The 24,638-nt window shown below is 36.9% G+C and overlaps 1 protein-coding gene across 6 annotated transcripts in view; it reads left to right on the top strand.

The window, feature by feature from the left end:
- Positions 1-24,377, top strand: part of CUNH18orf25 (chromosome unknown C18orf25 homolog) — a 62,790-nt gene extending 38,413 nt beyond the window's left edge. For 4 of the 6 annotated variants that reach the window (XM_011361160.2, XM_011361150.2, XM_011361145.2 and 1 more), the window contains 3 exons: positions 2,053-2,235; positions 12,574-12,700; positions 20,371-24,377. In XM_011361160.2, coding sequence (XP_011359462.1) covers positions 2,053-2,235; positions 12,574-12,700; positions 20,371-20,560 — 500 coding nt within the window. In that variant the 3' untranslated portion in view covers positions 20,561-24,377. The remainder of the gene's footprint in view (positions 1-2,052; positions 2,236-12,573; positions 12,701-20,370) is intronic. The other 2 variants (XM_011361170.2, XM_011361166.2) reach the window with 1 other exon arrangement.
- Positions 24,378-24,638: the final 261 nt, after the last annotated feature.

The following is a 24,638-nucleotide window of genomic DNA, read 5'->3' as shown; positions in this document are numbered from 1 at the left end:
TGTTTGGAAATATGGAAGATGCAAGAATGAAGCCAGATAACAAGTTTATGCTTGTATTTCCTACTGATGAAGACTTTCAGACAAGTTATTTCCATGGGTAGGTGATATCACTCTGCATGTACATATACACTTAATACTTCTTTTGCATGATTATACATGTAAGAGTGGTACAATTTTGACTTGACTGTTGACCTGTTGCCTCAATTTGGTGGTTGTGGTGGTAGGGGATATGGGGCAAGTGGCTGTGAGTGGTATTAGTGATATAAATTTTAAACTAAATCACTAATTTTTTTGTAAACACAAAACACTTAAAAAATAAAGCCCTTTTAAAAATAGAACATTTGGTCAAATAGTCAATATTGTACTTGACCTTCATATCTCTGCACCCAAATATTTGGACGTCACGTAGTTCCTTTATTCCATAATAATCATTTTGAACTCTGACGAGAACTCCATAAATGATAGAGCTTTCTTTTCTTTTTTAGAAAAGAAAAACCTCAAACATGAATCAATTTTTTTGCTATTTGAATTAATCCATTACCAACTGATACCAGGGCTACACTGTTGAATTTTATGAACTTGATTTACCCTTTTGGGGGAATTAGAAATATTTTTAAGTAGTCAACTGAAATTGTCATGATCGTCAGAAATTCATATTATGATGTCTGTTCTTTATACAGTGGCACTTAACTCATTTGCCTTTGTTTGGTCATTTTTTTTGTTGTTGTTTTAAAAATGTTGCTACGTAAATCTATGATTTGGGAACTTAGTTTTAAGGGCTAAATACCCCAAATGTGTTCCATGTTGTTCAGTGACAATTTACACAATGGATGTAGTATTAAAACAATAATCTTTCATTGTGTTCTATTTTGATGATTCATTGGCACATGTATTCTTTCATAGTCAAGAGTTTCATAAAATTGGTGTGTTTCATGTTAATTTGATGATATTAAAAAAGCTTTATGGAAATGAATGGTTTGCCTGCACTTTATAAATAGTTGTTGGGGGAGAAACAGCATTCTTTTATTTCTGCTCTCTTCTAAATTGAAGTTAGTAAGGGATGTGTTTTATACTCGATTGAAAACTTTATTTTTGCTTTTTGCTGTTATGTTAGAAAAAGGGTACCATTAGCATTTTAAAGCATGTATCTATTCTACAAGCATGACTATTGAATTATTTTAGCATGAATTACTGCAGTGTAATTACTATGGAACTCAGCTGCCTTTTTCAGCTAGTTAGGGTGATTTGGAGGTAGAAAGGATCTCTTATTTTTCCAGTAAGAACTTTAAATATTTTCCTCTAAAATAACACATAAGGTTGCGTATCATTTCCTTGGAATGTGAGCTGGTTGTCTTTCTTGGAGAAAATATAAGTAGTCCTCATAAGACATCCAATGCAAAATCTTGAAGATGGATTTTGTGAGTATTGTCTTTTTGTAGTTAAATGCATAACATCCCTGTTATGTTGTTAAATGTATAACATCCCTGATATTATAAAAAGGCTTTACTGGAAATGGATAAGTCAGTCAAATAGGGCTCTTACTCTTAACCTTATTTCTTTAGAAAGTAGAAAGATACTTAATTTTCTTGATTTTCTTCTAAATCTAGTAGGGAGGTTTTATATTAGCTACTAAGAGAAAGAATTAGATTCATTCCCTTAAAAAATATAAATTGAATTTTAGTAGTTTGCATCTGTTTTTTCCTTTAAAAATCAATTTCACTTTCTCTGTGGAGTCTTCCCCTTTTTCTTAATCTTTTGCTCTTTAAGAGTATGATGTCAATTTGGTGTAACGTTGTTCAGTATAGTCTTGTCTTCTGTTCTTCATAATAATACTCCTTTTCCTCCTTCCCAGTTGTGTCCCTCATCTTTGTAAACTTGGATTATCTTTTCCACTTTCACATCATGTACAAAATATTGGTTGTATAAAATGCAGCTTTTCAGATCAGCTAGAAAAATAAGCTAAAGGCAGCTGGCATTTAGAGGGCTCTTAGTTTCAGAAGTATTTTTCACCCCACAAGTTAGATACAAGTATACATTTTCTTTCCTCCCTAGATGGACCTCCAGTTGTAGCTCATTATGATATGTCTGACACCAGCTCTGACCCAGAAGTGGTAAATGTGGACACTTTATTGGCGGCTGCAGTAGTTCAAGAGCACAGTAATTCTATAGGAGGCCAGGACACAGGAGCTACCTGGAGGACCAGCGAGCTTCTAGAGGAGCTGAATGCGGAGGCAGGTTGGTCTCCCTCCCCTTCCCCTTCTCTAATGGTGTAATGTGCATGTGTCCTGGCAGCTGTGTTCCTTTTAGCAGGCCCTGCTGAGGAGAGCAGGCTAACCAGAGACTTTTGGCATTAGGTGGTTGTGACTATCCAGGGTGCCATTTATAACTAACTGAAGAAGAGATTTGGGTAACATGTCATTCATCTTTCCTAATCTGGAGGAAGCAAAAGTGACAATACATAAGAAATTAATTGTAGGCATAGGTAGATTTCAGTAGGCATATTTCCTGGATTAAAAATACCTAACATATGTGAAAACCACTCAGAAGCCTAATACTCCCCACTTCCCCCTTTCCACAGTTTCCCTCCTTAACTGCTGCAGCAGCCTTGCAACTTTGGGGAGGAGGTTGTTTAAACTTGCCCTATGGGGCTGTTCCTATGCAGTACTGCACTGTTTCTTACACCTCTCAGTGTGCAGTGTGTCCCTGTTACTTCCTCTGCTGTAGTTCTCATATTTGTCTTTTCTAACTCTTTTCTTCCAGTTTCTGCCTCTGTTATCTAAGGAAAATTTCACTCCCTGTCTTACATTACTTATCTTGGTTCCATGATGATTCTTAAGAGTGACATTGATTCACTAAAAAACCCATTGCTATTACCTTGGAAGACCTTGCATAGTGTATCCAAGTTTCCTGTAGTATGTTTCTCAAAACTCAACATTCTTATGAATTTAAACCTTTTTCTAAAAGTACTAGTCCTTAAATTTAAGAAAAGAAGGGGAGGGGATTGAGAGACTGCTTATGTAGTGTGTATTTTCTTTCCTGTTAAGGAAGGATTATAATTTTCTAGTTAAATTGTAAATTGCATTGGCTTTTATAAGTGAATCTAGTATGTTAATCACTACCTAAAATAAGTTTATGGGAAATGAGTTTTGTATTACAAAAATAACAATAGGTTAGAGTTTAGAACATTTTGTATTGAAGCTGTTAGGAAATAAGACAACTTCACAAATCATTGTCTTTATTCTTTCCCGGCTAATTTTTGATGGATGTAAATAGAAATCTCTTATTTGGTGACCTCCTGATTAATTTATTGTGGCTAATTTTGGAGCAGCACCTGGATTCATTTTTAACTTTGTTTTGACTGTTAACTGCCTATTTGACTTTGGGCAAACTGTTTCTTCTCTGGACTTTAGTTTTTTTGTTGTTTTTTTTTTTTTACTTCAGTTTTTTTTTATATATAAATAATTGCTTTACCCAACAAGAGTTTTTTAAGAATTTGCTCATATGTGTAAGTGCTTTTTAAAGAACTAAGTAATAATACTTCATATCAAAGGAGAGTAGTTTGATTACATTCTGTGCAATATGTATTCCTAAGTTTTATAATTTGTTCTGTATACTTGTAGTTTATCTTCATTTTTCATCCATTGACAATTAAGTGGTCCATTCTGCTTCAGTTTTATTTCCTTAGTCTTGCCATTAAAGGTGGACCACTTTATACTAAATTCTTGAGAAAAACATGAAATTACCTTTTTTGCTTTTCATTTTAGAGAATTTTAATATTAGTTTGAGCTAAATGGAATCGTTAACATTTAACTTTTTGACCTACAACAAACCCATCAATTTCATATGATTCAACCTAAGAGTACAGGATTTGGGATCAGATTCAAGTAATTGGTAGCTCGATTATTTAAAACACCACTAGCCTTTGTGTGCTTAATTCTATATTGATTGTCTTTTTGAATTATGTCACACAAAGTTCTAAACAATGTATCACTCAAGTACTTCTACCATCATTCTTAAGAAATAAGACATGGCAAAAATACGTGAAGAGGGAAACACCCATGACTTCAACTTTATTCTCCTTCCTTTTCCCCTTTCCACTGCAAAGGTATCCTGAATTTGGTATCTGATGTTTTGTGTTACTATATATTTCTTTATATTTTTACTGCATTTGTTATGTATTTGTAAACAAGCGTGTTTTAATACTAATTGGTATTATACTGAAAATGATCATTGCAACTTTTTTTAGTACAACGTTTTGTGAGCTTTGTTCTTGTTAATAAGTGTGGCTCTAGTTCATTCATTTTCACTGCTATTTAGTATTCCAATACTGTATTACCTGTAGTAATATTCCACTATGAATATATCACAATTGACTTACCTGTTCTCTTACGGGAATTTAAGGTGCTGCCATTAGCATATCTCGTACAAGTCTCTTGGTACACGTTTGTGATGATTTCTCTAGAATATAATATAGAGAAAACGTACATGTGTGTCGGGCCATAAATTATGTGTAGGTTTTTGTGTATCATAGGATGTGGTCACCACTGTTCCAACAGATCCCCATGACATTGTCTTATGAAGCCATTTATTGGCTCATTCAAAGGCTTCCCTGCTCCCAAATCTGGGAATGCAGATATGTGAGTAACAAATAAAACTTAATACACTCCAGTCTTGATGTAATTGTTATAGTGGGAATTGCAAATTAGAATATACTTAAACAGTGTTGCAACAAAATGTTAAAAGAATTTATCCTCAATGGCAGGTGTTTAGTTTTGAGATTTGAACTATTAGTATCAATTGGATGGTCATTTTTATAGTTTAAGATAAATGTTTTAATGGTTAGTATGAGTCCATCTTCTCTTCCTCCCAACAAAATAAAAACCCAGTCACTGAACAGAGTTGTCAGAGTTTAATCAATAGCAGCATCTCAGACCAGGTCTGCAGCCCTACTCCAGTTAGGATCACGTAAGTAATCATTGTACATAGAGTAGCTTGTCTCTTTCACCAAGTAGTTAGATCACGTTCTTGTAGGCAAAATAGTTTTTACTGCTTAGTTTTAGTTTTAACCAAGGCAGAGAATTGAAATTAGGAAAGCCCTTGGTCAACAAAAGACCTAGACTTTCCATTTCAACTCATGCTATGTGTTTACTTTTTCTTACTTGATGCTAGAATTGAACAGTATAGTATTGGGCAACAAACAGCCTCATTTTGAACCAGCAGGCACTTAAAATTATGTGACCTCAGGTTAACTATGTAAAGCCTCAGTTTTCCCTAATTGTAAAACAGATAAAACTAGTATCCACCCCAAAAGCTTATTGTTACCACTAAGCGAAATAACATATTATAATGTGCTTAGTATAGCATACAGCACATAGGCCCTTAGGAATGCTAACCAGCATTATGTCAATGTATTTTTGCTGAAATAGACTGAATAAGAAAGTGATTAATGGACCCAGTCAGTGGATTTCTAATTTACTGTCCTGCCCTGGAATGAGTTGTTCTTGATACAGTATTTCCTAAACTTTGCCTAAGCAAAGAGATTACCTGGGGTGCTTGTAAAAGTTCAGACTCCTAGGCTTCTCCCTGAAGGTTCCGTAAGTAGATCTGAAATGGGGTCTGGGAATCTGTCTTTAATAATCACCCTCAGGTAACTCTTGCATTGGACATGTTTAGGAAGCTGTACCATCATATCTGAAAATGGCTTAATTTTTGTTTATTGCAAGTACTAATTCACTGTAAACATAAATATAGATGAGACTAAAAGAAGCAGAAATCTGAAGTCTTGGTGTAGAAGGCTTATAATTGTGGTAAACTAAATTTATTTAGAGTGTCCCCCCGCACTACCCCTGCTCCTAGGAAATTAAAATTCTGGACAAATGATCTCATTTTTTCCATCAGCCTTCTCGTCAAGAAAGATAGGCTATGAACATTTTCCCATTCTTAAAATAGGGATGGTAATCTTGATTTGTCTGTTACACAAGCTTAGCTATAGTGCAGAGAAACAAATCTTGGGTTTCCTGTTCTTAGTGTAGAGCTTTTTATAATCAGACTAGAATGGCCATGTTTCTATTATTAGCACTTTAAAGTCAATATATCAGTCCTGTGAAGGAGATCAAGTTTGGTCAGGTTCCTGTTGTTTAATGGCTTCATATGGACTATAAGATTTTTGATTTCTGACCTTTTCTTCCACTTTTTTCCGTCCACTTAAAAAAATTTTTTTTAACATTCTTGTAAAACTAAACACAAGATAATAATTTGCTTGTTTTAAAGCTAAATGAGTAGTGATTTAAAACATTAAATTTGTTTATAGCCAACATGCCGCTGTGAACTACCATGTAATAATTTTATTTAAAGTGCTGCAAAAAAGCCTAGGACTAGCTCTTTCCCAGCAGATTGTGATTTAAAGAGTAGCTACATTATTTCTTTTGAAGGCAAAAGAAAATGTTTGCCATGATAATTTGTTTATTGTTTTTTCTGTGCTGCCTTCTGACTTATGTGTTGAAAAGGCTAGTGAGAGCACAAAAATTTAGAATTTTCTGATAGAGTGAAGTTATCCTTCCAGTGAACTACACAGGCAAAGACCTATACAGAGATAGCCAGCTGCCATATAACCAAATTCAGGTCCACTGATTTATTTTCAGTTTAATATATGGTAGTTGTGGTATTCACATTTTTTCTACGGGCTTATTCTTGTCATAGAATGGGAGTAGATTACAACCATTTGAAGAACCTCTTAGCATCTTTGGCTCACTTTTGTATATTCTTTAGGCCAGTGGTCCCCTACCATTTTGGCACCAGGAACTGGTGCTACTATGAGAATCTAATGTCTGATGATCTGAGGTGGAGCTGAGATGATGGTGCTAGCATTGGGGAGCAGCTGCAAATACAGACGAAGCTTCGCTTGCTCACCTGTTGTGCGGCCCGATTCCTAACAGGCCTTGGACTGGTACCGGTCCATGGGCCAGAGGTTGGGACCCCATGCTTAAGGCAGTGCTCTGCCATTTAATTATTGTGAGGTCATGGGGCAGGGAGGCAGTGGGGAATGGCCCAAAGGCCAGAGAATGTCAGGCTCTGCACAGGAGCTCCCAAAGGAATGTGTGACATGCTAAAGAGGGGCACATTGAAAGAAAAGAACTAATTGTCCTGCTCTGAAAGAGACAGAAGAGGGATGCATTCCTGGCTATTGGAGAATGCCTTGGTGTCTCAAAGAGCATGGCATCCCATAGACTCGGTATGGGTCCCAGCTGACTTGTTATCTGAGTGGCACATCTTATCTAATGGCTCTAACAGGAAATATGGCAAAACTCTCAAAACATTCACTGGGAAATTTGTTTTAGCTCCTTATCATTAAGCTCATGTCCCTTATTTTATAGTATACTGATTTTTAGACTAAGTATTAAAGAATATTGGCTATAAGAGCAGACCCTGATTTTAAGTGATCAGTTTTAGAGCATTACACAAGTTCTGTAACAATACTAAGTGCCAGCAGGATTGGATTACATTTTTATGGCCAAAATGACACTGTCAAAATGGTTTGGATTGCTCTGATAATGTGAAAGCAATATATAAATTATTAGTTTTGAACCCATAATGGATGAATAAAGTTAGGAGAACCTTAAATATTGGTGATGGTTACCTTACTCTTAAGATATTACAGAATCATGAGCAAATCAGCATAGTCATTTTTCATTTCTTCCCCTTTAAAAATGGCAGAGTGATTTTTTCAGATCTGAAATGAGGCTATGTAGATGGAAGGGTGAGGATGAAGGGCGTAATCAGTGAAAACTGGTTATTCAGAAATATCAATGACTGAAACATTTCACAGAGCAGTTCACAAGTTGGGATTATAAATTTGAGCTATGGAGATAGAATTGGGCACAGAGATACTAAGAATTAACTTATTCTGTCATGTTCTCGTTGTGTTTTCTTAATTACTGTTTAAAAACATTGAGTAATCAAGGAGGAAGAGTTGGGTTATAGCGACCATGACTCCTACAATCTGCCCTTTAAGTTTAGTTTAATTCAATTAGCTCGTTTATTTTTAGGATGATAGGGGCTGAGCCCTTGCTGTGAGTCTTACCACAAGAGGCTTTAAGTGTCTCTTGAGGCTCAGCTCCTTGCTTCTTAGTGAGTAGGCATAGAGAATTTGGGGGTGGTTGTACATATAAACAAGTATTCATGCAATACTGCATAATAATGATAGCAAGACTTAAAGGTGCGGGGAGAGAGAGCAAGAGAGAGCATGCGAGTAAGCCAAGTGCCAATAACGTTTCATGAATGAGTGAAACTGCCCTGGAGTCAGTGTAGTACAGTGAAAGAGAAATATCCTGGAAGATGTGGGCTGCTGGTATCGGTATGTGAAGATGGAAGACAGTCATTTACTGAGCTGTAGAAGCAGCTTCACAGGACTGTAGGGGAGGTGGCATTTTCAAGTCAGGTTTGCACAAGGAGGCGAGAAAAAGTTCAGTGCGGTTTACCATGGAGCTGGCATTTTAGAGGATAGTGGAAAAGTTGTAGGAAGGTGAGGAATGGATGGCTGAGGCAAAGGGGAATAATAGAGTGGAAGATAAGATGAGAGGCAAACAGATGGTTCCAGAGGCTTGTATTTAATGAGTGGCCACGTGAGTGGAAATACAGTGTTTTACTTCCCATAGCCCTTGGTTTTTCTTCTGCCTCTTCCAAATGCTTTCTTCTTTTCCACTGGGTTTCTTTTCTGTGTTCTTATGTTGTTACCGCCACTACGCTGTTCTGCCTCATTGAACCCATCAGCCAGTCCTTTATCAGTCCCCCCTACTAGCTTCACTTTTTTCCCTGTCTGGCATATATAAGGCCAACTCTCCTTTGCCAATATCCTTAGCTTCTTGTATAATTGGCTTTCCTCTTGTACCTAGCTGGCAAAGTCTGATCCCTGGTGGTACACTTGGGGCCTGTAGTCACACTGCTAAGCACGGTTGGAGAAAAATCACATGGTTACAGTTAAGAGTCAAGTTAATTTCCTAATCTACAACCTCATTCTGACTCTCAGTGCTGCCTAACAGTTCTCGCTTTTCTTTAGGCAGCATTCTTCATAGCGGCACTTGACTTTTCTAAACCCCTACCTTGCTATCCTCTGCACACCTGTGCTTTGTAGATGCCTTTGCCACATTCTTCATAAGTCAAGAGTACTTCAGCTTCTGTCATCAAACCTCTTTGTTTGCTTTTTTCTGGCTATGACCTGGTCTCGTCCATCTTTAAAAACTTTACGTACATACACATCCCCCTCACTCAAACCCATCTTCCTCTCTCAGTACCTCTGTCAGCTCTTCCTTCCCTTTCATTCTGAAGCTTGCTTTGCTGCATTGGCTTCCACTCCATTATTCCTCTCAGGCTCCTCTTGCCAAGGCCATGTATCTTATCGCTGATTCTAGTGGGCTTTACTTAGTCCCTTCTCTTATCAGCCTGCTCTCTTGGGTATTGGTAAGCACTTCTTCCTAGAAATGCTCTTTCCCTGGTGTCCTGGCTTCATATCTTTGGAATTTCTTTCTACCTCATGTACCTTGGTGAGCACCCCCTTCCTATGTCCATCCCTTAATGACTGGCATTTATCTCGGTCCTGTTCTAGGCTCCCTTCGCTCCACGGGATGACCTTTACTTTCCCACTTATTGCTGAGGACTTAGGAAATCTGTATTTCCTCTCTGACCTGAGATTTAGAACAGTACCTCCAATTGCCTGTTGGACATCTCAGAGGCATGTCATCATCATGTCCTAAGCAACCACCCTCAGCTAGTCATTGATACACTGAATGGCATTGTAACTATCCAGTTACCTAAATCAGAAACCTAGACATCATTTTTTACTACTTGTGTTCTTTTCTTTGATTTCCAACATTATTAACGCTCTGTACATACACACACACAGAATATTCCCCATTTTGTTTCTTCTCTAGTTCAGCCATAATCATTTCTCACCCAGGAAACTACAGCAGTCAAGTTGTTTTCTTTGCCTGTAGGATTCTTTGCTCTGCTGTTAGTTCCATTTCTGTACTCTAAAAGGAAATTTTTAAAAATAGAAAACCTGATAATGTCACTTTTCTACTTAAATCCCTTAGTGACTTTCTACTTCTCAAGGTCAGGTCCAGACTCACAATGATCTGACCTCTACTGAGTTTGCCACCCTCATTTCTCTTTTTCCTACCATTACTCAAGATCTCACCAAACTTTTGTACCTTAAAGCAGCGGTCCCCACCCTTTTTGGCACCAGGGACCAGAGGTCCTATGAGAATCTAATGCCTGATGATCTGAGGTGGACCTGAGGCAGTGATGCTAGTACTAAGGAGTGGCTGCAAATACAGATGAAGCTTTGCTTGCTCACCTGCCCGCCCGCCTGTCCTCTGCTCACCTCCTGCTATGCGGACTGGTTCCTAACAGGCCTGGGGGTTGGGGACCCCTGCCCTAAAGGGTAACACAGTGTTCTTTATGCTCCTTCCCCTCACCTGTGCCTACTCTTCTCTGAGAGCTCAGCTTCTTTGGTTATCCTTAAGTCTGGGAAATAACCTCTTCTAATGTACTTTTCCAAGGCACTCTTTACCTCCCTGCCAGAGCAGTTTTCAAGCCATAGTGCAATGAACTGCTTTTTATTATCCCTGAATATATTACAAGCATGTTGAGAGTAGAGACTGTGCCTGGCTTGTTCCCCATAGTATTACTAGCACTTAGCACAGTACATAGCATGTCATAAACAAGTATTGTAGGAACAAATACATGAAGCAGACGGTTATAGTTGCACAAAGCAAGGCTGTTGGAAATACTGAATGTGGACAAAGTGAAGGTTGAAAAAGATTGTCAATTTGTGTTCCTTCCTAGAGGTACAGTAGTATACAAGACAATAGTGATAACTACAGCATTGAAATAGAAATTGGATAAAAGACTTGGCCACAAGCAAGGTATTGGAGTCAGAGCAAGAATCTAGATTTACAAAATGTAGACTTAACCAAACTCCATTTAAGTAGCCACCATAGATTTAACAAAACTGGGTTTTATCTAGTGTGTTATCTTGTATGCTTGTAGGGTTCAAAGATGTATGCCCATTGCCAGTGCCACATAGAATCCTATCTAGATTATTCTTTAATACAGAAGGTTAACAAGCTCATGCAGACTAATATAATCTCAAGCACCAGTTGTATCTGGAATCCATTTTAAGTTTTTTTAATCTTCTGTTTTCTCATATATGCATTATTTTCAATAGAAAAAAGTAAAAATAATATTAAAGAATTGTAAAAAAGACCCATAATTATATTCAAACTTGATTACTTTTCGCAGCTTTTACCTAGCAGGTACGTATATTTTAGTGTTACTGTGTGATACTTACATGTTCATACACTTCCCTCAGTTTCTGCATAGCACTGTAGTGACTATCTTTGGGCATCATAACATGATGCTTTAAGTTTTTCCTTTAGGCTGAATTGTCAGGGGTGAGATTACGGGGTCAGATGATATAAAAAGGCTTGTAAGGCTTTTGCTTTGGGAATACCTATAACTTTCAGAAGAGTTACACTAAAAGTTGACAAGAGTGTGAAAGTACAAGGTTTCTCAATAACCTTGAAGCATTAGAATGAATGAGTTGAGGGGGAAGGGAGAGTTGTATGCGCATAAAATCTTACTGGCATTGGTTTAGTTCATATGAGGTGTCACAAAGGATTTTTAAATATGGAGAAAGAATTTTGTATCAGATGACAATATATTTAAATAAAAATGCCCTTTAAGAGGTAAATGAAAATTTGTACTGGTTGCAACTCTGTAAAAGCTCCAGTGCCACAAACTGTTTTGCTTTTCCAGAATTATGTGGTTTGTGTCTGTCTAATGAGAACTGTCAGCAACATACAGGTTATGTTTTAGTTGCTCAGAGCAAAAATTGTGATCTTCCCTTTTTCGTGTAGCTTGGGGTCAGATTTTGTCAACTCTGCATTCCTCTAGAGAAAATTGTTAAATTTGTTTAAAATTTAGAGAAAATTATTAAATCTTTCACAAAGCATCCCAGTATAAATATGATTAGTGATTACTTCTCTTTACTCCGTTTATGCGTTTGTGGTTTTCCGGTAGAATTTTGTTCTATTAACATGATAAGCAGTAGAGAACTCCATTGCCCTCAAAATGGTGACAGAACTTATATGGATCATTTAAAGACTGCAATTGAATGCAAAAAGCATTATAGAATAAAATATGGAGTGTTATCACTGTTTATATATATCTATATTTAGATACACATACTTAACCGAAGTACTCCAGGTTTTTTTCTCCTAAGGAATATTGGAGAGTAAGACTGGGAGTTCTTACTTTTATGTACTTCCATGTTGTTTGAACATTTTTTTCTTTTAGCTTTGAGCATGCATTCTGTTTAATTTTTTAAAAACTTTTTTTTTTTTTTTTTAGTAGAACACTGCCTCGGCTCGTTTGAAATGGGTAACAGTTTCACTGTGGCAGGCTCTCACAAGGCCATTCTATTTCTGTGATAAACCTGGATGAAAAATCTGTCAATGAGTTGCTTCTGCTGCTTGTGAGACAAAATGTGCTCATTTTTACCCCCTTCTCTCTCAGGTCATTTGGATCCAGGATTCCTAGCAAGTGATAAGACATCTGTTGGCAATGTACCACTCAATGAAGAAATTAATATTGCCTCTTCAGATAGTGAAGTGGAGATTGTGGGAGTTCAGGAACATGCAAGGTAGGATATTAATTGGCGTATTCTGATATTTTGAATTGTGGATATTATTTTGACCAGAAGACAAGTAAAAAGAAAATGGTAGGCCTCATAGTATGGCTGGCATGAATGGTGGGAGCTATCTCTTAGCATCCTTTACCTTAAGAAACACTTTTTCATTAGACGTGATATGAGTTTCAAAATATGTTGCATATTGTCTTATATCAAGAAAATCTCAACTGTACGTGTATGTGAACTAGAACTTATGCTTTTCTTGTCTAGATTGCTTGACAGACTTTTCTTTTAGTTATCACTGTACTTTTTCACTCTTGTTCATATTTTCTTGCCTTTCACTTTATCTTGAAGTACATTGGCAGCAAATAGTGGGAAAATATGCATCTGATATACCTCTTCGGTTTGTTTCCTAGAGCACCTCTCCTTGTCTTTCATTAAAACTTATAAGTTACTTTGGTCTGCTTCTAGCACAGTGTATTTCTAGTGATATTCATGTGACTTGGGATTCCTGTATCTTAGGATAAAAGGAAAGCTACAGGGCATCCAATTAGTATTATTATGTATTGTAGTATTATGAAAATAATTAATGAAGTTTGGCATTTTTAAGGTAGAGGTCAGCAAACTATAGCTCACTGGCCAAATCTGACCTGCTGTGTGTTTTATGGATCTTGAGCTAAGAATGGTTTTTACATTTTTAAATGGTTTTGGGTCGGGGGGCGGGGGCAGGCGTGGAGAGGAGTCAAAAAAAGAATGATGTTTTGTGACATGAAAATTATCTGAAATTCAAATAAAATTTATCCATAAATTAAGTTTTATTGGAACTGAGCCATGCTTGTTTGTTTATATATTGTCTGTGGCTGGTTTTGCACTCTAGTGGCATAGTTGAGAAGTTTAAACAAACACCTTAAGGCCCTCAAAAACCTAAGATATTTACTGTCTAGCCCTTTGCAGAAAAAATTTACTGGCTCTTGCTTTAAGATATGTTTCTAAGAATTGGTTGCAGCCCTCTCAGAGATATTCCTGAAGAACCTTTAACACACCCATGTTGATAAAAAACAAAAATTTAGACTTTGGAAAATCCATACTCTATATAGCAAACAACTTTTCTCCTATGTCACTAGAGTTAAGTTGTGGTTTTCTGATTTCCTCAGTGTCTTCATTACCTTGCTCTTAGATAAGCTTTTACTCTTTGATTAGCAAGGTAATGAAACATTCACCAGCATTTCTTCCGTTGATGTAAAATTAAGAGTTTAGGAGTGGAGAGTTGGGGCAAAATACACATGTACATAAATTGAGGGTACTTTTTTCTAATGAAAACTGACTCTGAGAGAATTTTTCAATTAAATACTTGGGACTTTAAAGATATAGAGTTAAGTCATAGTTTGAGGTGTCATCTCCCCCAGAGGAGCCAGTTCTCTTTATCAGAATTAGTATCTCCTAGCACTTCATTCTCTGTCCTATATTGATATCATAAATATGCCTGTATGACTGCTGCCTTTTTTTTTTTTTTTTTTTTTTTTGGTAACAATTATTTCCCCTATTCTGGTGGGAAGGAATTTTCATTCTTTCATCATTTTTTTTTTTTAAATCTCATTCTTTTTTCTGTTTTAATCAAAAACTTTTTTCTATTAAGTTCTCTTCCATTTTGCTATCTGTTGCCTTCAAGCTGACTTATCTATTAGATAAACAAAGAACTCCTGATTTCTTCCTTTGCCTCAGCATATGTCTTTCCTTAGTTTATTTCACCATTGTTCCTTATAATATAGAAGACATTATTATCCTTTTAAGCCCGTCAGGATATTATAGTATTTTTTATGCTATACAGACTCCCTACTATAAAACTTACCTTGCCTATTGACAGATTGATGTAGGTAAATTATCTTCAGTTGTGTCAGGAGCACATTATCCATTCACCAACTTCCTCTTGTTATAATTCAAATTTTAATTCACTGTTACTCATGTGTTCCTACTTAAGTAGGAAAGAGTAGGTAATAACCTGTGTTATTTACCTGATCTCTTATTCTCCTGAGACATATCACTTGGTCCAGTTCTCTGTTAACTCCTACCAGGTCTCCCCTCTTTACTATTTTTTTATGCCTAGAAATATTATAGAATTAGCTACCTTTCTTTTCAGCTTCTTTGTTCAACTTTTCTTCCATCATTAAATCTTTTGCTTCATTTTCAACCAATACTTTTGGTATCGGGGGTTAAAATTATCATCATAGTTTCACTAAAACTTGGAAATTAAAATCTGAGTCCCTCCTCACTTCCAACACACAACACACAAATTATCTCCAATATACCCTTCTTTGGACTTGTTAAGTCTTTTATCCAGATTGTCATTTTGCTCTCTAGATGTGTTTGTTCCACTCTTGTACTGAGCTGACTACATTTTAAATGACTTCTTGTAACATTACTTTCAAGGACTTCTTCTTACAGGCTCTGAAGCATAAAGATTAGTTTCATTCTGATCCTTTGGTTTGATTCCTGGGGAAATCCTGTCTTGGAGGTGACAAATCCATTCTGAAATCTCAACGGCGGTTAACGTGTCCATACAATGGAATGTAGAATTAACAGATCCTCTTGGAATACTTTGAATTGAGTCTTGTAGCATTTTGAGGGGATCTGTTATTTTGGTCTTTGGGTCTAGGACTGAGTAGAGTCTCACTTACACTTCTCTGCCTTTCTTGAAAATTTTTCAGCAGTTTTCTTTAGAAGACGCCTGATAATCTTTCAAACATTGAGATAAAAAACTGAGGCAAAGGGAAGAGGCTTTCTTGTTGGTTACTTCAGAATTGCCCCATTTGGCTGCTTGTATCTCATCTGGAATTTATTTCTTTTACAGGTCTAGGGTTGCAGTTATGAAGTATTGATGGGCTTCTGGCAGGGTTATCGCTTGGAAAAAGGTTTTAGGTTTTGATCCACGTCTTTTTGTTCTAATTTGATTTGCATGCATAGATGTTTTGTTTGGATTTAGTTACCTTTTTTTTTTTCTTTTGATAATCTACCTTTTGTGGGCTTTCTGGGAGTTTTTACAAATTCAGACGTGGTTTTTGAGTTCTCTGGGGTTGTGTTTGCTCTGACTTGTGTTGGGTGCCATTTTCTATATTTAGAATCATTTTAGTTGAGTTTTACACTCACTAATTCTAGTTGTGATGTGCTTTTTTTTCTTTTGATAACAGTTTTTCTTTTCTTGCATGTTAATATCTTTCTCTCCTCTTTTACTTTAGATTTTGATGTGTTCACTTAGCTTCTGTGTTTCTTATAGTCACAGACTAGAAAGCATGCTTTCTGAACTAATGATTGAATGCATCTTTTATGGCTGCTTTGTATTGCTGTGATGAACTCTTGACCAAAATGTTGTCATTTCCAGATGTTAATTGTTGGACAGTCCAGTTCCACAAAATGTTCTTTGCCAATGATTGGAGACTTTGCCAGCATCTCCAGTTCTTCTGTGCCACTTAATTTTGCTAGAAGTTTTAATTTATAACCTCCATGCCAATATTTTTCTTTGTTCTTGAACCTTTTTCTCTTCTTCTACCAGCCTCATTGGATGAATCCATATAGTACAGTCCTTTCTGTCATGGAACTGTGTCAGAACAGGTTTTTTTTGTGGTACCTATTCTCTGAAGCTTTTGTGATAATCAGACCCTTACTTCATTTAGCTGTAGTCTTTGGTCCTGTGGGTCATTGGTGTTAATGTTGGCTCATCCCTCAGTAAAAGAATTGATGCTTTTGCATTTAAGACGTAGTTACTTCCTAGAATCAATTGCTAATGTTAATCCTAAAAAAAGCAAGGGAGACAGACCAGTATTTTCCTAAAGCCACAAGGATTCATTTTATTCTTAGTTAGGAAAAATAAATAGGAATGTTATCTAAGAGGTCACCTTCAGGCTCTGTAAATGAGAACAAAAATGATTAATTTTTAATGCTGTTTTCTTAGAATAGTAAGTTAACTGTATCAAAAGCTGACCATCAGAGCCTGCCCTCTTTTGTGTTTTTTTTCTTTTTCCATTGTGAAGTTTCTTCTCTATTGATTTCAGTGTATGAAGAGCAGAGATTGTCCTATCAAAAGTTAATTGTTTATAAAGTGTTTTTTTGTTTGTTTGTTTTTTGAAAAATGAAGCCTTAGCATATTCTTGGTTATAAGACTCAAAATATGATGCTGGGTTGTGTTTTATACCTGTAGGCAGTCATACGCAGATGTGAGAGCAAAACCTATATCTTCTAGAAATGGATTGGACCAATTAAAAAATAGCTGAGTATGTTCCTACCCTGTATCTTTCATAATGCAGAAAAAGGATATGTGGTAATACGTCAAAGTATGTGCTTTATGTTAGTTGCCTTACAAAATTTTGAGCCTTTCACATTTTTCCTTTTAGGGCATCCCTGTAGGGCTTATAACAATTGCGGTTCCATTTCCTCCTGAACATTTTTTTCTTATCTGTCTGGTATAAGTTATTCTGTAACGTACACCATCTTATAAAATAATTGAAATGTCTTTCCAGCACCCTTTTGTTATACTAGCTTGAACTTTTTCCCCTGTACTTAAAATGTGTTAAAAGCCTCTTTCTATCCTCATCCATCTTCTAGCTATCATATATACAAAATGGTTCAGGTCATTAAATCATAAAAATTTTTTGAATGTTTTATTGGCTCATGCACAGAAAGGTCATAAATGTACACTTTAATTTTTGCAGACTGTTCATACCAAAGTAACCAGTCCTCAGATCAAAAAATAGAACAGAAGTCCCCTTTATACCACCTTTCAGTCACAACCTTCTCTCGCCTCGTCCCTTGTAACTGCTATTCTGACTTCTAATGGGGAAGTTTTGCCTGTGTTGTTCAAAATCTTAAAAAGTCACTGATGACCTTAGAATCCCCTTTGACAATCCTGACATACGGCCCAGCAGTTGCTTGAACCTTTAAAAGGTAGTTCACTCCATTTTGTAGTGCCATAATTGTGTAGTAATGATTATCCAAAGCTTACCTTCCCGGAATTGATAAGTGGTTCTTATTCTGCTTTCTAGATCTCTATACAAGGCAGAGTAGCCACCTTCTGTGGTGATTCTCTCTTCTTTGGGAAATGCCCTTTCCACTCGCAGTTAATAAGGGCCTGGAAAGGTTTTGACTAAAGATGGAATCATCACATTCTCCAGAGAATCTAAAAATTTGAACTAGGAGAGACTGCGAGAGTTGAGGCTTGAGTCAGGCCTGCTTGTTCTATCATCCTCATGTTCTTTGAGGTGCCTCTATGTCTTTCCAATAAATCTTTTTTGCTTAAAGTAACCCAAGTTGGTGTCTGGTAACTGGAACCATTTGTAACAACTTCAGAAGTAATCTAATTTAGATAGTTGAAGAAGTGCCTCATTTCCTTATTCTTTTCTCTCCTTCAGCCACTCCTTAGTAATAAATATGGTCTCTAAACCTCTCACTCTCCTATTCTGGACACTTTCTAGAATCTGCTTTGCTGTTTATTGAATGAAAGTCAAATATAGTATAGTGCTTCAGGTATAGTCTAAAGAAGCCATAATTATTTAGTGGAAAATAAACTCTCCAGTGGAGACTGGATTTTGTTCCAGTTCTATGTTTAACTTACTTAAGACCCTATGTTTAACTGGGCACTTGTCTTTTGGCCTTGGTTTTTTTTTTCCTTCTATAAAATGAACAGATTGGATCAGATGTTTTTAAAGTAACTACCTGAAATTACATTGTATGATTACTTAGGGAGCAGTGCAGAGTAACAATTGGAACTAAATGCCTCTTTTACTTCAGAGATGTTTCTAGAAATTCTCTCAAAGAGTGCGTTGACTCTCTGTAGCCATTCATTCCCTGAATCCCTCCTGAATTTTGTAGCCAGCTGTACTTCAATTAGTACTTGTACAGATGAGCTTTTGAACTGTCGAAGAACTTTATATTTTTAAGTTGTTAGCCTGGGCCTGTCTTTGCACTCTGCTGACTCTGTGCTTGCCTTACCTAATTTAATATGCACATTTGTAAAGTGACAGTATGATGTTGTGGATAGCATTGGACCTGAAATCAGATCTGGCTTGGGATTCCTTGGCCTTTCCTCTTTCTTTGCCGGTGTGAGCCTGGGCAAGTCATGTAACCCCTTTCCATATTTATAGAGTAGGTAATAACTCCCACGTCTACCTTATAGGTTTGCTGGGAGTGTTGAGGTGAAACTGCTTAATGAATTTAGTATTCTGTTGCCATCAGTCATCAAAACCATTTCTATAAATGTTGAATGGACTCCTTTGGCTGACATTCTTCTAAGACTATGGGATCACTTAATCTAAGTATACTTAATGGGTTGGACAGAGTTGGATTAGATTTTGGATTTTATGTCCCTTAATTTAATGCTTTTTACTACATTTGAAAATGTAGTAACCCCTGGGTTAGTAGCTACTAAACTTATTTCTGAACAGATGACAGGCCTCTGATACTGTAACAAATCTACATTCTGGCCCCATGGGATCTGTTTTTCAGCACCTCACCTCTCTTGGTAAGGCAGCTGTTTACAGGCTAGCCTTTGTAAGAGCAGGGCCTCTTTGCAGGAGCTTAAGGTCTTTGGGGGGCAGTTCTGCAACTGAACTGTTTCCATTGTTATCCTAATCATCTTTTGAACTTGGTGATGCAGGTAGTATTGAATCAAAGCTGAAATTCTCAAGTGATCCAGCATCATTCGTTCTACATAGGTTGTCAGAACAGCTGCTCAGGATTCACTGTACTAGTTTATGTGACTAGAATTCTGCCACTTGTCACTTCTCACTTAGGCTACATAAGGACTTGCCAGTAATTTAGATGTCAGGACATAAGTAGCATTGATAGCTCGAGCTGCCTGCCTTCCTTTCATTTGCATCAAAACTTACTCAGTTCATACTGGAGGCTCACAGCCTTATCTTTTGACCGGAATGTGAAATTCAATATGTCAGTGTTTCTGAAACAATTTTCTTCCAGTGAAGTCTTGGCGAGATTTGTTAGCAAGGCAGTTCTGTGCCTCTGATAAGAGTACTTTTAGGGAGTCTAAACTGAGTGTTTGTTACTTTTAGAGAATCTCACTTGAGCCTTGTTACTTTGACTGAACTAAAACATGACTGGTTCTGATGAACTAGCCAAGTGGTTCTGTTGTGACCCTCAAGATGAGGAAAATTGATCCTTATGTGTGACCTAGTACTTACAGACCTTTAGAAACCTAATCTGTAAAAGGCTATTACTGTTACTGCCTTTGAAGGTATTATTACCAAATATGGCATAGAACTTATTTTAAGAACAAGTTTCACCTATATTTCTTACCGTTTCATTTGTTTGGACCAAGATTGTTTGGGCATCTTAATTTTTCTCTGGATTTATATGGTGCCTTGTCCTGAAGATTCAGAGGTTTAAATGAGTTCAGAGAAACATTATCTTATCCATTTGTTGGTAGCAGACCTAGACGTAACTCAGGAGTTTCTGTCTGGGACAAGACTCTTGACCTTTTTTAGGCTAAATTGAGAGGAGAAGGAGGGAGACAGACAGACATGGAAGGAGGAAAAAGGGAAGGATATTGGTTGTTGGTTTCATGAACTTGCATAATAGATTGATCTTAATAAAAGTATTGATCAGTACTCATGAAGCTATGTTGCCTTCTCTCTTTCCTGTGGTATGGTTAGCCATGCTTTTGCTCTTTTCAATTGCAGGTGTGTCCATCCTCGAGGAGGTGTGATTCAGAGTGTTTCTTCATGGAAGCATGGCTCAGGCACGCCGTATGTTAGCAACCGGCAAGCACAGTCATGGACTGCTGTGACTCCCCAGCAGACTTGGGCTTCACCCGCAGAAGTTGTTGACCTTACCTTGGATGAGGATAGCAGACGTAAATACCTACTGTAATACAATGTCACTGTGTTTCCTCTGCACTGTTCCCTTCCACTTCCTCTTCCTCCTCTTTGTGACATGGAAGTTCATTGTCATAGCTTCAGCCTCAGAAGCTGTTTGTGGCATTTGTATAATCAAAACTCATGGGAAATTGCTCCCCCTCTTTTTTTTTTTTTTTTTTTTTAATTAAAAGAAGTCACTTAGGAAAATAACTTATCACAGAGAAAAGAATTTCTTCTTTCCCTCAGTAGGAATATGAGAATGAAAAATATAATTAGACAACTTCATTTTACTTGGTGACCTTTAATCTTAGGAAGCTCTGCCTTCCCTTTAGAGTAATATTTTAATTACCAGGTGAAATGGATTTCAGTTTTTGCATCTTATATTTATTTTTTCTGTGTAATAAAATTAATATCTAGACTTGACCACTGTCAACCCACCCATTGGCACTCCCACCTTAGGGCATTTGCACACATATTAGTCAGGTCCTTATTGGCACCTAGTAAGGCATGTGCATTTGGAAACCTGTCCTTAAAAATAGAGGACAGAAGTATTACTATTCTTTTAGCTTTAGTCTTCTGCCTTCTTTCCTGACTTTGCTCCTGGCTGACTTCCTACAACACATATAATTGACATGCCCTTTTGTGTTTATAAATATTGCTGAGGTGACTTAGTTGGTCTCCTTGTTGCAATGATTCATAACTCTTTGGAAAATGTCTCCTTTTGGGGCCGAGGCATTTCGATACATACCCACCCTGAGGTTTTTCTGGGCATGTGAAGAGAATATTGAGAGATCTATAGAAAAATCCCCCTCAACTTTTTTTCCTGGTGTATGCAAATAGCAGGAGAAAATAAAAACATGTTACTTAGGTAGAATATAAAGAGTTGTGTGGCTTTTAAGGCTATGGGCACTTGCAAATCTGAGAGGAAAGTGCCTTTTATCAGAACTGGTCTCTCCATGAAGGATGTATGTACAACAACTGTTCAACACTCGAGCTGAAGTTGACCAGATGCTATATTTGGGTATTTTTCTCCCCTACCTTCTAAAAGTGGAAAAACCAAAATAAACCGTAAGAAACCAGATGCAAAGCACATTAATGGCACAGTATCTAAAAGGAATCGCAAAAGGTGGTAGGAGCTTCAGGGAATTCAGGAAATGCCAGTGTTGGAGTTTGTGGCATTAGTTACTACCTTTTTTCCTATGACATGTAGTTACTAGTGAATTATTTTACAAGCAATACCTAGAGTTAGAACACTGTACTGTGCACAAGGAGGAGTGAAGTAATATTGGCTTAGAAGACCTCACCTTTTGTTTTTCCACAGTTTTTGTTTGCTTTTGGGGTCTTTTTGTTTCTATTTTTACCATTTAATATTGCTGAAGCCCTTTGTCTCCCTCCCCAAATGCCTTGGTGGCTCTTCCTTATTATAAGAGCATGAGAGCTGCCGTTTTTAGTTTTCATACAGCGGACACATATTTACCAAGTGCCTATCCTGCATAAGGCACTGTGCAGGCTGGGTGCTGTAGGGCCACTGAGATGAGTGACACCCACTGCGTGCGCATGCATCAGAGTCTGCCTGGCTCCACCTGCTTGGCCTTTTCTTCTGTGTTTTAAAAAGACTCGTTTATTCCTTTACCCTTCTTCCTGCTGCTTTAGTTCTTCATACATCTCTTCCATGAGAGCGTATTCAAGCATGCATTCTTTGATCTCTGATAGTATCTTATTTGATCTGGCGTCTGTTCTTCGTCAACTTTTAATTTTTCTGTCAATCTGCTTTTAATAGATCAGGCTTTTAAAATATCATGAACCTCCAGTTTTAGCACCTCATATCTCAGATCTCTCACATGGCACAGTCTAAACAAAAACCAAAGACCCAGAGGCCAGAGCGAAATAGGACCGTCTGCAAATTCACTACTGGTGTATCCTTGGACCTTTACATTTTACTTTAGGATTAATTTATTGAATTTTACTGTTACACATTGTTTTTGACTTGAATTAAAATGCTAGACAAAGCAGAAATGTACAATTTCTGGTCTGTGTTTTCCAGGAAAATCATTGGGAAAAGAATAGAATGGATTATATGACTTGAAGTTTTTGCAGCTTATTTTGTCTTCAGTATCAGGGCAGAGCCCCGTTTTAAAGAATGTTTTTGCATTACCTACTCTTTTGTTAACAGTATGTTTGTCCAGTTCGATACAGCAGGTGATTTCTCATAACATACATTCTTTAGCCCCTAATAGTCATCCTGTAAAGAGAATTCTTTTTGATGTGCTGTGTGCACTGTGGATTGGGAGCAGAGTGAAGCTGTAACTACGCTGTTTTCTGGCCTTTTGATTTTATATCAGGTTGTACTTTGTCCTCACCTATCCCTGTTACAGCACCCTGACATACCGACTTAATGCACCAGAACAGGGATTTAGAAATTAACATGCAAAGAGGGACGGGGAAGGGACGGTAGAGACAGTCAGCTTTTTCTCCTACTTGGTTGGAACTTTTCCGCCCACTAGCTATGGAGAAATTATGTTCCAACTCTTCTTTCATTGCCAGATCTGGTAGAGTGGTGATGCGATTTCTGGCAAGGTATAAATGATAAAATTCTGTGATAAACAGCTCCTGTGACATTTGAAATTTCTTTTAAGGGGATCTTTTTAAACCAAAGTTTTGCATTTGGTAGCATAAATACTTCTTTATGCTTCACAAGACATTGTTCAGAATAACATCTCTACTAAATGATGCACTTGGGTCACAGATCGGTTCATGGCACTAATTTGGTTAAGTCTCCCCTCCCCCCAATTTGAAACCACAGAGCAGGAACCTAGCTATTGCATCATCCTGACTGCTCTGTAACATGTAATTGCTGCTCGCCAGTAGTTGTCTTTTCTTTTTGATGGAAGGGGCCAGACTGAATGGACTCCATTATTCTTTACAATTGAGCATCCCATAAACTCTGTTTTTATTATTATCAATAATGTATATGAACCGTCTGATTTTCTAATTTTAGTGAATTGTTCATTGTTACTTTTAGCAGATTAGCACCAATAGGTAACTTAAAAATGAACGTTGCCTGCTTTTTTTGTACTATGTCACAAAGTTATTGAAAAAGCTGGGGACACCATTTTGTCTTTTAGTTTAAAAGTTCGTTTTGGTTTTTTTTTTCATTAAGGCGAAGAGCCCCTAATCCTTGTTTTCCGGTATGTGTATGATGTGACTTCCATGTATATATAAAAATGATTGCGCCCTAACCAAACTTCCTCAGATTGTGCACTGTTTGTTTAAAATAATCACGTATTTTAGTCCAATGCTGTTGTATTTTTTCATTTTATTTAAAACACTACGTACTTATTCTTTTAACAAGTTTTAAAGGGTAGTGATCTTTAAAAAAAAATCACTGGATAACTAGGAAATATTTTTGTTGTTTTGTTTTTTTAAAAGAGTACAAAGGTCATTGAAGCCTTTTGCTCCACTTACCGTGAAAATGAAATGTTAGCCATTGTATGGCTAGGAACCAGTGCACTTGGTGGCTAACAGATCTGCTGTTGCTGGAGTGTGAGTGTGGAATCGATGCAGTGACGACAAATCATTGCTTAGAATTAATGTTTTAAAATGTGCAACTCTAGTTTTTAAGACAAAATTTGGTTCTTTACATTCATTATTTGGTTTTTGTTTCCATTTAGTATTTAATGGTCTTTGGAGAAAAAAATAATAAAACAGAGTGTTATATATATATTTTTTGGTGCAAGATAAGATTTTCTGTTTTTTGAAATAAGTCTGTAGCATAAAGGTTAAACTATTTTAAGACAAAAATAAAATAGAGTGTATTTAAACAATGATAATTTCTGAGGATTTTTTTTCTATCTGCTTCAGTTAATTAGATGGTGCCTGGAGCAGCTCCCAAGTTAGCTTTTGGATGTGAAAATGGATTATATTTGTTAATACATCTTATTGTTATAAGATTCCAGATTTTTCCAAGCAATAAGCTGTATCCTGCTCCCAAAATATTTTGCAAGTTGCCTTTGGTGTGTTAGATCTAGTAAAAATAGCTTCACATTGGCTTTCCTGTAATCCCCACCTCCCTTTCCTGCTAGGACCAGTGA

Source organism: Pteropus vampyrus, unplaced genomic scaffold (genome assembly GCF_000151845.1).
Source record: "Pteropus vampyrus isolate Shadow unplaced genomic scaffold, Pvam_2.0 Scaffold3, whole genome shotgun sequence".
Lineage (NCBI taxonomy): Eukaryota > Metazoa > Chordata > Mammalia > Chiroptera > Pteropodidae > Pteropus > Pteropus vampyrus.
Note: the sequence above shows the minus strand (reverse complement) of the source record. Positions and strands in the feature narration are given on the sequence as shown.